This window comes from Scardinius erythrophthalmus (assembly GCF_964197995.2).
Source record: "Scardinius erythrophthalmus genome assembly, chromosome: 24".
NCBI classification, from domain to species: Eukaryota; Metazoa; Chordata; class Actinopteri; order Cypriniformes; family Leuciscidae; genus Scardinius; species Scardinius erythrophthalmus.
In genome coordinates, this window is record NC_138244.1 from 6,632,079 (window position 1) to 6,649,556 (window position 17,478).

Sequence of the window (17,478 nt, forward strand, 5' to 3'; positions counted from 1 at the left end):
GTGCAGTGATTTAATACATTTTGATTAAACTATTTTAAATTTGTGCTCACATCAACACATTAGATTTACATTATAAAGATGAAATATAAAATGCAAACTTTATTTCTGAATGTATATGCTGAAACATTACAGTAATATATTATAGTATTTATACTATTCATATTTAAGCTGTTATAGTACAGTTGATAGTACTTATACAGTATTTCTACATGTGTTCATTGAAATGAGCAATTAGTAAATCACTATTGTATATTTGTATATTGAACACTAAATATATATATGGTGAATACATAGCCTATAGTAGGCCTATTTAATATACAAAATTAGCATTTATGTTTATAAATAGCATCTATTCATGTGTGTGTGAAACATGGACGGAACTGTAATCCTGAGAGAATGAGGCATGCTATGTTTCACGGCGGCCCGGACGAGAAATGCATGATTATGATGAAAAGCAGAAGCGTAATCTTGCAGGAAATGCAGATTGTGCGCGAGATCATGCAGCGCTCTCTGTAGGCTATGAAGATGAAGAGCTGCCAACACAACACTGTCCCTGCGGACCTCAGATGTTTATGTGAGTGTGTGTTCGCTTGCATGGGGGGGTGAGAACATGAATGGCGGATGCTTTTGCCTCTTTGGGGCCGTTCACACGACACTTCAACTGAAAACAGAAAACTTTGCATGCGTTCTGGCTGGTTATTTTCACGAGAACGTCATTTAGGAGGCCTGGAATTGCTAACTTTTTTTGTTTGTGAAAACGATAACGTTATTGTCTCTGTGTAAACTGTGTAAACTGTGATTTTTTTATGAGACGGTGACATCATGGGCATGCATATTACATGTTCAGTCTATAGCCTATGTGAGTGCGTTTCTTTACAAAGTGACATCGCCAACTACTGCCGATAAAATTACTGAAAATTAAAATATGAAATAAACTAAACTTTTTTGTCGTTGTAGTTTCAGCTAATTGCCAAGGCAACACTTCTAATTTTCAATTACAGTTGAAGTACTAACAACTAAATAAACCAAAACTATAAAAATAAAACCTATATTGACATAAAAAATAATGACAAAAACACAACAAATTTACCGAAAAGTTAGCTAAATTAAAAATGAAAACAGAAAATATAAAATCAATACTATAATAGTAGCCTATCAATGATACTAAAACAACACTTTCTCAATGGTATTTTCACAGGACTGGAAGTATGCCATTTGAATGTGTCTTTCTATCCTGATTTGCGATGTCAAAAGGAAAAATCAGTTCATTTCACACTTTTACTTGCAGTAAAAACAAGCAGCCTAATATTATATTAGCGATGTACATCTATCTTTCTCGCTAACAATTTTATTATCACAATCAGTGTAATTCTATTGTGCTATTTTAAAATGTAGTTTATTCCTGTGATCAAAGCTGAATTTTCAGCATTACTCCAGTCTTATATGGAGTATATCATCAAAAATGATGATTTGATGCTCAGTAAAACAGTTGTGCATCTTCATATTTTTTTCTTTGATTCTTTGATGAATAGAAAGTTCAAAAGAACATCATTTATTTGAAATATCATTTTTTAGTAACATAATAAATAGTGATGGGGACGAGACCGCCTATGCCAGGGGTCGGCAACCCGAAATGTTGAAAGAGCCATATTGGACCGGAAAAAAAAAAAAATCTGTCTGGAGCCGCAAAAAATTAAAAGCCTTATAAGCCTTATAATGAAGGCAACATAAGTGTCTATATTAGCTTTATTAGCCCCCTATCAAAATGATAAGTAGGCTACAAATACATAATGAGCATTCATTATTAAATGTTTATTTTCCCTGCAGCACATCCTGGAGAGAATGACGCCCCAGTCAGCAAATTACCTTTGGCACAGATGTGGGCCAGATAAACAGCTGAGCTGTGGCCCAGATTAGTTTGTGTTTGCCGGCCCAGATATGGCCCACATCTCCTTTGCCAGAACTGAACCAAAGGACTGCCATAACTCCACCAAGCATGAGCCAAATACTACAAATTCATGTGGCCCATATGTGGGCCTGGTATGCAACTTTAGTATGGTTGAGTTCTGTTAAAATCTAACGGCCCTTATGTGGCCCACATGCAGCTGACAGTATTTAAAGCCTTAACTCACAGGTAAATTAAACACTCAACAACAAATGTAATCAAAACTATTTATTTTGACAAGCATTTAAATAATTATAGCTAAAGTGTTGTACTTAATTACAGCAGTATTCAGTTGAAAACATTTATCAAAATAAATATAATTACAGCAACAGAGTTGAATTTAATAATTACAGTAGTATTCATAAGAAAACATTTAAGAACACATAATTACAGCTACTCAGTTGTACTTATTTTAAGTAGAATTCAGTTGAAAACATTCAAGAATACAAATTAATAATATAAATAGCATTCAAAGCTAATTTTTTACACCAAAGTTCAAAACACTCGATCAAAGCGTGTATTAATGTTATGTTCTATTAGTCTAATGAGAGTAATACAAATAAATCACAGTTGGTAAAGAGAACTTTAAAGAGAAATTGAGAAAGTTAAAGCAAACTTGAAAGGTAAAGAGTTGAGAAGTGTGTTGATGTGCAGAGAAGTCTCCAATGAGGGTCGGCAATGTTTTGATCTTTTCCAGAATCCAAGGGGATTCTGCCTGACTGCACCTGCAATAAAGAAGAATTTAAATAATGTTAGCAGCATATAAAGTCTTTATTTTAGCTTGTTTTGCGCACAAAAAGTATTTTCGACACTTGATAAACTTAAGGTTCAGCCACTGTATTCTTGGACTATTTTAACAATGTCTTTACTAACTTTCTGGGCTGGCAAGTTTCAATAACAGAGAAGCCTATGGAGGAGTGAGACAGCTCTCAGATTTCATCATAAATATCTTAATTTGTGTTCCGAAGATGAACGAAGGTCTTACGGGGGTTGGAACAACATGGGTGAGTAATTATTGACAGAATTTCCATTTTTGGGTAAACTAACCTTTTAAATACACAGTGATAATGAACTAAATACAGATAGTTGTAGGCATGCGCTGGTATGAGACTTTGACAGAATGATAATCTATTATTGTGATTACAGCTTTAAAATATATGATTGAAACACTATGATTCACAATATATAAAAAATAAGTTTCTTTAAAAACAAAACATAAAACTTCTAAATAAAAAAATGCAGTCACTTAAGTGAGCCACGGATGTGATCAGGTAATGACAAAAAAAGTTGTTTGGTTCGATACTGAGATAACAGAAATAAAAATACAATGTTCTGTAAAGCGGTTTTGAAAAGTTGTGTATTGTGCAAAGTGCTATACAAACAAAAGTGACTTCTAAAAAAGGTCTCACCAATGACAACTTCCTTTACGACCAGGCGTTGGACACCAATCTTCCCATTGACTTCTCTCCAATTCATAACGTGCCACAGCAGTTGTAAAAGTGCCTTTCAGCACTCTCCACACGGTGTTATCCAGGTCAAAGCCACCAACCAAACCCACATAGGTAATCTGATAGGAAAAAAAAACTTTGTGTAAGTGGTTGAAATATGCATTTAAATAGACCACCCTAAAATGAAAGTGCTTTTATATTCAAAAATGAACTATAAACTATTATTTACTCCATCTGAAACCATATTTTCTAGGTTTTTAATATGGAAATTATTGTCATTGCCCCACCCATACCACACATTAGGGCTGGGTGGTATGACAGTATACCATAGCATGGTATATAAACTATATTGTGAGAAATGATAAACTATATCGTGAGAAATTAGAGTAATTATAAAAATGTCCTGCCTCTTCCAAGCTTTATAATGGCAGTGAATGGCTGCTCAATTAATTGATAGTTAACAGAAATACAGCAATTCATTGTTTGTTCATGTTAGTTCACAGTGCATACTAAAGTTAACAAGTACAATTTTTTATATTGAATGTGTTAGTAAATGTTGAAATTAACATTAACACATATTAATATATGCAGTAGAAGTGCAGTTCATTATTAGTTTATGTTAATGTTCAGGTATTGTATCGAAAGTCATCATTTTGGTATTGTGACTTGACACTAATAGCCTAACGTTAACATTACAACTTTAATTTTAAAGAGGGAAAGGTCATGAGAAAAAGTCTTGGTTGAATATCATTTCAGAGTTAAATAAAGATACATACAATAATGCACACGTACTAATGTGTTTATTCTTGGCATTTTTATATAATTATGATTAGTTGAATGATTGTGAACACAAATTAGGATTTAGGTTTTCTGACAAACAGTAACACCGACATTGGACCGCGTCGCCTTAATTCACAAATAGGCTACTACACAATGACAAACTATACTATTTTATTGTGTACGACAGTGAGCTGTTGATTTATAAACAAAAACATCTTAATTTAAAACGGCAAACCAGCGAACTGCTATAGCCTAAGTTAACGGTTAAGTTACATTAAACTTTATTGTAAGTTATAGCAGTAAACTGAGGAAAATATTAGCTAGTTCAACCCCTTCCTCGATGGAACGAATAACTAAACGCATAATAACATGCAATATTGACACATAATGCTGCATATTTAATTTATATGACTTTAAAATGCCCAAACATCACTTACCTGAATGTACACAGTCGTGAGGAAAGCAGAGTAAAAGGCGTCAGCTGGCCAGCGTCGCAGTCAAACTCGCGCCGTAGTCTCACTCCACCAATAGGAGGGAAGATGCAGAGCAGCCTGAGGTGTGGAACGGCGGATGTTTGCCGCACTTGATTTCAGGATTCCTGTGTTTTTCCACGTATAAGCCAAATGTTTACCACAAGTCGGTGTTTCTTACTGTGTGCCATAGCTCAACCACATATGGTCCTCATGTGTTCGTTGTTATCTGGGCCATATACCTCAAAATCAGTTGTGAACCAAGACAGCATTTCCCGCAGATTTTAAAGTTATGGCAAAACAAATATGGCTACGATTTGGCCCATATCTGTTCAGCCATGCCACATCTAGGCCATATGTGCCAGATAATACCCACATGTGGCCCACATGTAATTGCTATCTGGGGCACCACGTGACTAATCTGCTGTACAATCGTGCTTTAAGTTTAACTTCCATTATCATTTTAATGTATTATGTTTCGATTTATTTATTCGTGTATTATGTTTACAACGTTGAAAAACTTTAACCCTTTCACACGTAAGTTTAAAATATTCTGACTGACAGTATTCAGTATTCTACTGATTCCCCCCTGCATGAGTTTTTCAAGGCGACCATTATTTAGAATGTCACTTTATGGTTTCCATGGTGACGCGTCATTGCGTGTCACGTGACACACCGCAGCAGCAACAGAGCTGAATGAATGATGATCTGCTTTTATGTCATTTTTCCTTTTTTATTCAAAATATTCACAAATTTGTTAGATATGGCATGAAATATCTGATATTCCGATTGTCAAATATATGCAAGTGGAAGCGTTTTGTTGTTTAAACACCTTTATAACGATCGCGTTAGTTGAGCTGTCGGATCTGTTGGATTTACAACACGTGAATTCATCCACTTCTCCCGAAATACATAAAAGTAAGTGGCTGGTGAAATGGGAGAAGAATAGAGTAAACTTTAAAGTTACTTACACAATGTGTATCTAATATGAATAAAACGTGTCTAATTATAATGGAAATGGTTATCATTGCCTCTTCCTTTAACATCAGTATGTATTTTACAAACTCTAAATGTATTTTTTTTTGTATTATATGTCTGAAACCTAAAATAAACATTATGTGGTTGAAAACACTGAAAAGTTGTGATATATGACAGCTCTGAGCGCGCCTGTCTCTGGCTCAGCGCCAGCCAACGCGCGAGAGCACATTTGAATTTAGCAGTTGATCACGTGATGCACTGACCGTTCTAATCACACCTACCGATGTGATCGTACGTGCGAAAGGGTTAAGAATGTTTGTCATGTTTTTCCTCCTACAGAAATTATATTAAAACAAAAAATATTTTTTCCATTTTCATATTTTTGAAAAAGCTCCAGGGAGCCACTGGCGCTTAAGAGCCGCATGCGGCTCTAGAGCCGCGGGTTGCCGACCCCTGGCCTATGCCGAGTCCGAGTCGAGACCGAGTCTTTGAAGGGTCGAGTCCGAGTCGAGACCGAGTCCGTTGGTTTTCAAATTCAGTCGAGTCCGAGTCAAGACCGAGTCTTTGAGGAAGCAAGTCCGAGTCGAGACCGAGAAAGCAGAAATCGGTCTCGAGACCGGACTCGAGTACTACATCACTAATAATAAATGTCTTTACAGTCACTTTTGATCCATTTAATGCATCCTTGTTGAATAAAACTATTAATTTCTTTAAAATGCAGCCCTTGACTCAAAACGTTTTAACAGTAGTGTGTGTGTGTGTGTGTGTGTGTGTGTGTGTGTTTCTGGCTGTGGTTTCACACAGGAGGAACTCTTTCTGATATGTTTGGATGTGACCCTGGTGAATGTTTCTGTTGTAGAGGAAGTGCTCAAAACTGAAGCTGTTCACTATAGGACGAGATCAGGTCAAGTTACCGCTTAATTTAATAAATGTACTGTAATTACCTGAAGGAGGAAGAGAACGAGTCACTCATGAATCAGCTGATTAATTACTGCACACTAATCAGTTAATTGACATGGCAATGATTTACCGATGTAGAAACAGCAGCGAGTTACTGGACGTGACATTAGCCGTTCTGCCCATCACATATATTTCCTTGAAACGGTATAAAACATTACTGTGTACCATGGTACCATATTATTACTATATTCATACTATGGAGTTTACATGATACTTCTATAGTATTACCATGGTACATATCCCGGAAAATATGGTGCTTATGACGCTTTATTATTCTTTTTTTGTCTCTTTAGCGAGTGACCTCCAGGAAGAGGGCAAGAACGCCATCCATGCCCCCCTCCTGCCCGGCGGCCCGGAGCTGCTCCCCGAGGACACACTGCTTGGTAACCCATCGCTCCTTTCATCCATTAAACACAATATAACGTCTCTTTCCTCCACTAGAGGTCGTGTGGTCGTGAGTGATGGCGTATTCCCCGACAAAAACCCAATAGGACATTTCCATTGGCTTTTGGATTCGTTTTTTGAAACGATTCTTACACATTTTGTTCATCATAGTAATCATCGGGAATTAACACAAGTTTAATGAATTTTGAAACCTAAATACAATCAGCAGAAATAAAAAGCTAAATTCAGGCTGTGTCCGAAACGCCATGGGAGTGAGTGAAAATGAGAGAGTGAATTCAGACACTGGAAGAGCTGCCGCTTTTGCATAGTTTCTGCTGTTTAATAATCAGTTTAATAATCATTTGAGGCTTAGCAAACTGGCAGCTCCAGTAGTAATGGAAATATGTATAAATCTTTAGCATGTATAAACCTTAATGAAACATTTTAATAGTCAATTAAGAAGAAATTTATACCTGTAAGATATTACGCTGTACCCACATTGGACCAGCGGTTTGGAAAACGGATGGATGGATGATTCAGATGCGGCGCCATCTTCTGGTCAGACAATAGAATTAATTCAGCTTGCGACACTCACAGTGCATTATGGGTATTATCTAGCCGTTGAGCGCATAGACATAAAATATATATTTTATATGTCTTATGGTTGAGCGTACATCAATTGTACACTCATTATTGCGGTGCATTGTGGGATTGAATGAGTGTGCTTGATAATGTCCACTATGGTTTCTGACACCACTACAAATGGCTGTTGCCTCGAATAATGCCCTATTTAAGGGGCGATTTAGGACACAGGCTATAAATGAACTACACCATGCTGCATGACACAAATGTCACCATTACTAAGCTTCCAACATCTCTTTCAGTTTCTGTGAAAGTTTGACGTTTAATATTATATTGATAATATGAATATAATTATGACGTTTGTCTCCGACAACCTCTGTAGTCCCAGTTTAGCCACTTGTTAGCTACCACCTTTTTCAAGACAAGTGTAAGCTTTAAAAAAAATCACAATTGTGGTATTATTGATGTATTTTAAAGTCACACACAGAAAAAACCCATGACATCAGGACGATGAAGCAGAAGTGCTAAAATGCTTGTTTCCAGGTTTTGACCTTTCAAAAAATACGTCATCGCTCCAGCACTATTTAATGTTTAGTTCTCCTATTTAAGAATTTTAAGAGAAAACTTAATAGACGAAGCTGGCACTTGAGAAATGCATTACTAAGAAGTTGAACTCCTAAAGCCTAATTTTGTGGTGGTGTTGTTGGGTGTGGAGGACACTTCTCGTTTCCTCCATGACTCTTACTGAGTCACACAGCTGGAGAAATTCCCCCACACCCAAAACCGTTCTAGAGGACGATCCAACATAACTGTCTGTGAAAACAATGAGTGTTTATGAGAGTGTTGAAGAGTTTCTTCTTTCATCTGTGATTTTTGCAGAGGAAAATGCAGAGAGGACCATTCTAGACCCTACATCCAGAGAAGACCTCAATTTCAAAGACCTGCAGAAGGTAGAAAACACATTTTCTGACTGTTTGCACTAACATCTCTGAATGGATAATGTGAAAAACTCCCAGAAATGGTAGATGAGGACAGTAACCAATGGGACTTTCAAGTCATGCAGCGCCCTCTATAGTTCTCAAACCCCTCACGCCAGTGTTATTTTAATATTATTTATATAATATTATAGTATTTTGAATTGCTTTTATTTTTATATTATTTTATTTTTTAATTTGTTAAAGTTTTAGTATCATGCTTTTATATAATTTTTCTTTTTTATTAAATATTCTATATCTTCAATTTATTTTTATTTCAGTTTTAGTTTTGGTCAGTTTAGTACTTCAACTTGAACATATTTTGGTAACACTTTATTTTACAATGTCCTTGTTATTGTACAATGTCCTACATTTATATCACAGTGTCTTACATGTTACATGTAGCCTCTATAGTAATTACTATAAATTATGCATAATTACATGCAACTAATCCTGAACCAAACCAAATCATAATCCTAATCCTAACCCTATGTAGTTAATTAATTACTTAGTACTTAAATGTATAATTACACTGTAACAAGTACTCCTTAAAATAAAGGGTTACACTTTATTTAGTAACACTTTATTTTACAGTGTCCTTGTTACATATGTAACATGTACTTGCCATAGTAATAACAATAAATTATGTAAGGGTTAATGCCCGACGAGGTGTCCATTGTCAGGTATTAAGTCCATTAATACCTGACAATCGACACCTCGAAGGGCATTAACCCGTTTATACCATGGTCACTTGCCAAATAACACATTTTTAAAACATTAGTTTATATTTTAATTAGTTTTACAATCGAAATCTAAAGTTTTTACAAACAATAACTTGGTTTCCCTGGTTATGCCTGACGGTTTATTTAGCAACCGGAGATATTTATAGTCCGCTCGATTTATAGTCCGTATTGATACTTTGACTGCCTGTTGCTATGGTTACTCACAGCTGATGTAGCCAGCGCATTTATTTATTAATTTCGAACGGTAAACAGTCAGTTTCACCAGAACTCCTTTACTAGGTGTCCTCTATCACTTTTATAATGGACACCCTGCAGCCAATCAGAATCGAGTATTCACCCAGACCATGACATAAGCATAATTACATGCAACTAACCCTCAACCAAACCCTAACCCTATAGTAAGTACATGTAGTTAAAGGAGAACTTGGTAACTTTTTTAACTTAATAAAACTGTCTAGAAATCATTTGGATGGTTAAACAACCTGTTCTGGTGATTCTGGTGACTTTCCCCGCTCCCCCCAGCGTTCCCAGGCGGAAAACCAACCTTGCAACTTGGGGACTAGCGTCCCGGCAAAATAGAAATTGGAAGTCTCGTGAGAAGCGAGGACGAGAACGAGAACGAGCGCGAAACACGAATCGCTTTATGGCAATTCAACATAAACACACACGCATGTATGATGTATTACCAGATTACCCACCTCGGTAGACAAAGCTCCACACGATTCAGTTGGCTTGCTCCGACCAAAACAAACGCACATGAGCAGCGGTAGAGAGGGGGAGGAGGCCGCCGCAAGTGAGTTTTTTACGACCGTGTTGTGACATATACGCCCCCCCACAGCTGTAGGGGGAGCTCGTGGGGAAAACATGCGACAACAAAAGGAAAAATCAGCGAAGAAGTGACTAGAGTTCGCTAGAGTTGCCGAGTTCTCCTTTAATTAATATTACTCAGTAGTTAAATATATAACTACACTCTAACAATGACAACTTAAAATAAAGTATAAACCCTTTGTTACAATGTAATTATACATTTAAGTACTGAGTAATATTAATGAACTACATGTACTTACTGTAGGGTTAGGATTTGGTTGAGGGTTAGTTGCATGTATTTTACTGTTATTACTATGGGTAGTGTATGTAACATGGACACTGTAAAATAAAGTGTTACCAAATAAAGTGTAACTCATATTTATTTCAGTTCATTGTCAAGGAATCATTTAGTTAATTAACTCTTTCCCCACCATTGACGGAATTTTCCGTAATTTATGACACAACTAAGCCACGCCCAATTTGCATAATTACCATTCTACTCACTGGCCTTTTTATAAACTCTTCCTCTCAGGTTCTCATTGACTGGATCAACAGTGAACTGGAGGAGGACCGAATCATCGTAAAAGACCTTGAAGAAGATCTGTATGATGGACAGGTGCTGCAGAAACTTTTTGGTAAGACAAACACAAGAACTTTACGTTTAGGATTCTCTTCTATTTTGCACCTTTGTTATGGTACCAAACGTTTTAAGTGTGGTACTCATGTGTGTGTCCTCCTCCAGAGAAGCTGTCGGGTTATAAGCTGAATGTGGCGGAGGTGACGCAGTCAGAGATCGGACAGAAGCAGAAACTGCAGACAGTTCTGGAAGCTGTTAATGGAGTCCTCAGACCTCTGGAGTGGCACACGGAGTGGAGTGTCGACTGTGAGCGCTGAAAGACGCACATTTTTACAGTTAACCTAAAAATTAATAAAGCTAGTTAGCTAGCTAAAGCATAAGATCCCACCTTTCCTTCAGAGCGTCTCCAAACCCACTGATACACATGAACATGTACAGCAGGGAGCAAAACAAAAACATCATGAGAGACGGCATCAAATCTACCTCATGTCTCAAAGCACATAACATTACAATAATTTCCATCCCTTCATAATTTACAGTGGTTATGGCGTGAACGCAGCATAAGCTCCTTGTTTTGGTTCAGGAGGAACTGTAAAAGGCTGCTGTTTCAGTTGCGGCTCTCGGTGACTGACGTATCTCTAACTCGGCAAAGCATGAAATGCATACATTGACAGGCAGGAAGGACATTTTATCATTGCATTCAGACCGAATTCAATGATTGGACGAACATTTTATGGTCCTACGCCTTTCACAGACTATACATATATAAACGATATGTAAACATACAACTATACATATAATTACATCTAGACCACTTAAAGCGTAACTCTCGCCAAAATGCAACCTAGGGTCTTTTTGTGAATCTACCCGAGACAAATTTTCGTTTAAAAGCATAATTAGGATGGAAACGCGACTTTTAGGATTTACTGTATTTTCATTTTCGGTCAAATTGCCTTTTGAATGGGGCACTGGGGCACTTCTATGATAGCATCAAAATTGCTATTTTTAAAACACTAAGAAGGCTCGACACAACATGAAACTTTGCTTGAAGTATCACCAGGGGCTCTACACATGAGCTCGAGCATTGAGAACATTGTTTGTGTACACAGAGTTTACTAAAAAGAAAGATTTTGAACATTTTGTCAATCAAAAATAGTCGATCTCCGAATGCGAATGAACTGACTCCATAGGAGGAAATGTCATGAAGTTGTAATCTCAATGAAAAGCATGATAACTTAGCCACTTAGCTCATGGCAATATCTATTCAAATAATAATAATAAACAAGGGGTTTCATTCAATATATCAATATATATATAAGGAGTCAGTTCATTCGCATTCAGAGATCGACTATTTTTGACTGTCAAAACGCCGGCGCACACAGCTACAGTGAGTTGTTCAAAACCTTTCTTTTTAGTTAAAGCCTACCCTGCTTTTAGCATTGATGAATTGTGCAAAAGAAAGTAAATAAGGTCAATTTTGATAATCTTTTAATAGATGATCAAAAATAAAGAAATTTGTTGTTGATTATGTCTGTCTGTTCCTCAGCCATCCACTCTAAGAGCCTGGTGTCCATCGTGTACCTGTTGCTGGCGCTCGCCATGTATTATGCAGCTCCCATCCGCTTACCTGAGCATGTGTCCGTCCAGGTGATCGTGGTCAAGGTGCGACGACTTTATTAAAGTGTGAAACTGAACGTTATAATGCCTTCAGCCTAATTGCACAGGTTTGTTTTTGTCTCAGAAAAAAGAGGGAATCCTGCAGACTGCTCATGTGACCAAACAACTCACAAGTACCACAACAGAGTAAGCAGCTTCAATGTGGCCATCTAGTGATGAAAGATGGTTATAACATGAAAAAAAAAAAACTTTGACTTTCTGTTTCTGTTTCCAACAGAATGATGATCGGAAGGTCAGGTGTGTATTTTCAAACATGTTCATGTTGTCCTTAAGGATCAATACCCTTCTGGAAAATCTAAGGCATACCAGTTTAAGGAGTTTTCAGCACATTGTAGCTTGTTCACGGTGATTTACTAGCTCTAATCTGCTTATAAACCATCTAGACCAGCTAAATGTACAAATAACCTGACCTGAGGTAGAAACTAGGAGCTGGATTTTGATGGGTTGTCTGTTTTCTATTTTTATTAGTCCCAAACAGTTTCTTTGTTTTGTCATTTGCAGAACGTGATGCTTTCGACACCTTATTGGATCACGCACCTGACAAACTGAACGTAGTGAAAACTGTAAGAAGCCATTCTGGATGGGACAAGAAGTTCTGTGTGATGGTGCTGATTATCCAAAATTAACCTTCAATGTTTGTTTTCTCAGTCGCTGATCACATTTGTGAATAAACACTTAAACAAACTGAACCTGGAGGTGACGGAGCTGGAATCACAGGTATATACATCATCTGTTAACTAACTCTCATAAGTTAACTCTCACTAAACCTCTTGATGTGTGTGTAAAGTTTGCAGATGGTGTCTATCTGGTGTTGCTGATGGGACTGTTGGAAAATTACTTTGTGCCACTGTACAACTTCTACCTCACGCCAGAAAGCTTCGAACAGAAGGTAAGTGTGATGTAGGACGGTCTAATGTGGACTGGTGAGGTCTGATGCGGTCTGAAGAGGACTGATTTATTCTGTTAGAGTGTAATGAAGTCTTATGGAGCTCGACTAGACTGAAAGGGTCTGATGCGGTTTGATAAGGTCCGATTAGTTTTTAAATATCTCATTAAACTGCATCAGACCTCTCAGACTTCACAAATCCACATCAGACTACATCAAATGGTTATCAGACCACATAAGCCTCAACAAGTCCACAATCAACCATATCAGATCTTATCAGATTTCATGAATACTCTTCAGAAGACATCACACCATATCAGACAAGTCTGATATGGTTTGATGTGGACTCATGAAGTCTGATGGGATCTGATGTGGTTTGATGATTTGTTTTTAACTATATAGCTTATTAAACTGCATCAGACCATGTCAGACTTTATGAATCCACATCAGACTACATCAAACCATACTATACTAGATCACATCAGACTAAAGAAGTCCACGGCAAACCTAATCAGACTTCATGAATGCTGTTCAGACCACATCACACCATACCAGACAATATCAGACTCAACGAGTCCACATCAGACCACATTAAACCATGAATAGTATTAATGAAGTCTGATTGGGTCTTGATATGGTTTGATGTGGAGTTGTTGTGTGTAATGTGGTCTGATGTGGACTCATGAAGTCTGATGGGATCTGATGTGGTTTTATTTTTTTAAATACCTAATTAAGACTTTATGAATCCACATCAGACTAAAACCTCACCATACTAATCACATGAGACTATACAAGTCAACAGCAAACCTTATCAGACTTCATGAATGCTGTTCAGACCATATCACACCATATCAGACTCAACGAGTCCACATCAGACCACATCAAACCATGAATAATATTCATGAAGTCTGACTGGGTCTTGATATGGTTTGATGTGGAGTTGTTGAGTCTCATGAAGTCAGATTGAGTCTGATATGGTTTCATGTAGACTTCTAAAGTCTGATTATACGATGCTTGTGGAATTCTTAGGGCATTAAACTGACAAATTACTTAAGCATTTCTATTTCTAGCATTCAAAAACTGGTTTGTAACATGACTAGCCATGGAAAAAAATTGCAAGTGTTTTTGTGTCTTGTAGGTGCATAATGTCGCATTTGCTTTTGAGCTCATGCAGGATGGTGGATTACAGAAACCCAAAGCTCGACCAGAAGGTACCAGAAAAATCAGTGCCAGCAATGTTATATCAGCGTTACATACACTCACAACACAACCTTCAGATATCATAACAGACTAGCTCATTGTCTGAACCTTTTCATGGTGTTAGCCAGATTATCCACTAGATGGAGATGTTCCTCAATAGATGCAGCACACTGTACAGCCCTTTCCTTTCTGTTCTTACACAATGTCAATTAACACATTCAAGCCTCTGTTTAACAGCGATTCTGTTGTTTGTGTCCTGCAGATGTGGTGAACTTGAATCTGAAGTCAACTCTCAGGGTGCTATACAACCTTTTCACCAACTACAAAAACTCAGAGTAACACTTGAAGAGATCCGATGAAGTTTGCGTCGTGCCTCACTGATGCCATGCACACACATCCCTTGTGTTTCTTTTGTATGTAAGAATTAAATATTTTGTATAATTTAGCTTATTTATGCCCAGAATCGAATGTATTAAGCCTTAATGATCCGTCAGTGTAGCAGCTCATTAAAATATTTTATTTTGACGCACGTAATCCAGGCCTGCCACTGCTTTTAGCACTACACACGGAACGACTGTTTGTCCTGGAATGATTCAGAAACCCTGCATTGTGTATTTTATTTTAGTAGAAATGCTGTAATTATTTAAAATAAACAAGTGCTTTCTACATGCTGGAATGAATTCATTTTGACATCTCTGAATTGGATCTTTCTTTCTTTTTTTTTTTTTAAATCAAAATAATAAGCAGTTGCATATCACGTCTTCATACCAAGAATTGTGTAAAAAATCCTTGATAGAGCACATATAAATATTTCACCTTCTTGTCATTTATTCCCTATTATATCCGAAAGAAACGGCTTCTCAAACAAGACAAAATGTAAGGTGAGAATTTTGTCAATCGGGAATTGATTGGGTTGTCGTTTGCCATAGAGAGCCTAAGTCCCTCCCCTTCCGGTCGACCACCATGGGACCTTATTTCGGAAAAATATTGTATGGTAGTCAATGGCGAGAGACAACAAATATTTTGATCTCGTTTGAATTGTGCCCTGATTTACACATATGATGTTTATCAATTTAAAAGATACATTTTAAAGTCAAGAAAGTCGCAGCTTGATGTAAAACTGCTGAGGTATAAGACTGTGAAAATACGTAATTAGAAAGACTACAAACCCAGAAGGCGCACATGTGACGTCATACCTTTTCTCTCAATGAATGAAGCTAACTTTACTGAAGCTAACGTCTGTCATTTTTTCTATAGTCTTACCTTATAATCGTAACGCAACGCCGTCATGCCTGAGTGTTTTGAGCCAGAATACACACATACGAGCAACGGATCTTGTGACGTACATAGTGCGAGACGAGAGATGTAGTTCATTGAGCGATTTTCACATAAAACTAAACGTTACTCTTCTGTTTTATGACAAACTGCGACTTTCTTGACTTTCATAATTACCTTTTAAATTGACAAACATCATATGTGTAATTCAGGGCACAGTTCAGACGGAATAAAAAGATAAGTTATCTCTCGCCATTGACTTCCATACATATTTTTTCCGAAGTAAGGTCCCATGAGCCGGAAGCGGAGGGGCGGGACTTAGGCTCTCTATTGCCGTGATCTCATGTGAGTGACAGGTTGTCCCGCCCTCTTGCCGCATCACTATTACTATTGCTCATACTTGCGCTGTGTCCGAAATCGAATTCTTCTCTACTAGTATGTCCGAATACATAAGGTGCGTCCCAATTTGTGTAGCCTACTTGTGCACTATTCTGACGTTTTGTAGTAGGCTATAAATAGGTGTTGAGAAATTGAGAAAATACCAAATTGGAATAAATACCTGGATTTAAATACCCGGAATTGAATCCAAATTGGATTAAATGCCCGGATGATGCACTTAATTAACCGAATTCATGCACTCAACTGTCGCAGCTTTAATTACGTAGCGGAGGGGGAGGGGCTATCAGACTTTGATGTTGAATTGGAAAATTACTATTTAAAACTCATACACTACATGGTTAAGTACATAGTGCATAAGTAAATAGTGCATTGTGCATTAGGGACGCAATTATAATATTCGAAAAACAGTAGGAAAAGAGTAGTATGTCCAAATACAAACGAAAAATAGTAGGAGAAAAGAGTAGTATGTCCAAATACAAACGAAAAACAGTAGGAGAAAAGTACCCGGAAGAGTCATGGAGTAGGCCTAGTTGTTTTTTTGTTTTTTTTTGTGTGGACTTTTGACAACTAGAGCTGTACGGTTCTGGAAATGTAGAATCACGGTTTCTTCGTTTAAAATAGTTTACAATTCTCCCTCGATTCTGAATAGATAAATAGACATTCTGACAAAATGTTAATTGCTGTTTGATATGTGCTGTTTGATATGTGTTGAAAATGTTAAATATGTTTAATGTGAATTAATATTTTTTTAAATACGGTTGAATAAATGATTCAAGGACTCACTCAAAACGATTTCATTACTGGATGAATCAGTGTTTTTGAAGGAATCTCTTGAATGAATGATTCAATGACTATACATTTTTTAAACAGTCACTTGTCGCCACCTACTGGTGCAACAATGTAATTAATACAATCTTTATTTGAAGTGCCAAGTTACTTTCAAAAGTGTGGTTGAAAAGACTGGTTGTGAAGCAGCATCAATGCAGACTTGAACGCTGTGATCGGACTTGTCAAAGGTTTAATAGACATAGCCGAATCGTTGTCATTTAGAAATAAGATTGCAATCTTTTAACGATTAATCATACAGCTCCACTAACCACCCACAACACCCAAGAGACCACATAGTATAACCCTAGCAACCACCCAGAGCACTTTACCAAGTGCATAGCAACTTTCTAGCAACCATTCAGAATACTTTAGCAACCACAGAGAACATCCATGTGGTCTGAGTGGTTATTACACTCAAACTACCTTAGCAATTGCATAGCAACTCACTGAAATCCACTCGGAACATGTAAGGAACCCAACCTTAGCTGCCTAACAACATCCTAGATGAGATTTGCATGGATTTCCATTTTTTTGGGAACATGTAAACCATAGTTCCCAGTATGAT

General features: G+C 37.2%; 1 protein-coding gene across 4 annotated transcripts in view; it reads left to right on the forward strand.

Annotated features, from left to right (window-relative positions):
* parvb (parvin, beta) overlaps positions 1–15,077 on the forward strand; it is a 21,761-nt gene extending 6,684 nt beyond the window's left edge. For 3 of the 4 annotated variants that reach the window (XM_081356051.1, XM_081356054.1, XM_081356053.1), the window contains exons 2-13: positions 6,875–6,964; positions 8,427–8,497; positions 10,604–10,706; positions 10,814–10,954; positions 12,195–12,310; positions 12,390–12,451; positions 12,543–12,562; positions 12,827–12,888; positions 12,974–13,042; positions 13,113–13,214; positions 14,350–14,422; positions 14,674–15,077. In XM_081356051.1, coding sequence (XP_081212177.1) covers positions 6,875–6,964; positions 8,427–8,497; positions 10,604–10,706; positions 10,814–10,954; positions 12,195–12,310; positions 12,390–12,451; positions 12,543–12,562; positions 12,827–12,888; positions 12,974–13,042; positions 13,113–13,214; positions 14,350–14,422; positions 14,674–14,750 — 986 coding nt within the window. In that variant the 3' untranslated portion in view covers positions 14,751–15,077. Of the gene's footprint in view, positions 1–472; positions 575–6,874; positions 6,965–8,426; positions 8,498–10,603; positions 10,707–10,813; positions 10,955–12,194; positions 12,311–12,389; positions 12,452–12,542; positions 12,563–12,826; positions 12,889–12,973; positions 13,043–13,112; positions 13,215–14,349; positions 14,423–14,673 lie in introns of those variants that run through there. The other variant, XM_081356052.1, reaches the window with a different exon arrangement.
* Positions 15,078–17,478: the final 2,401 nt, after the last annotated feature.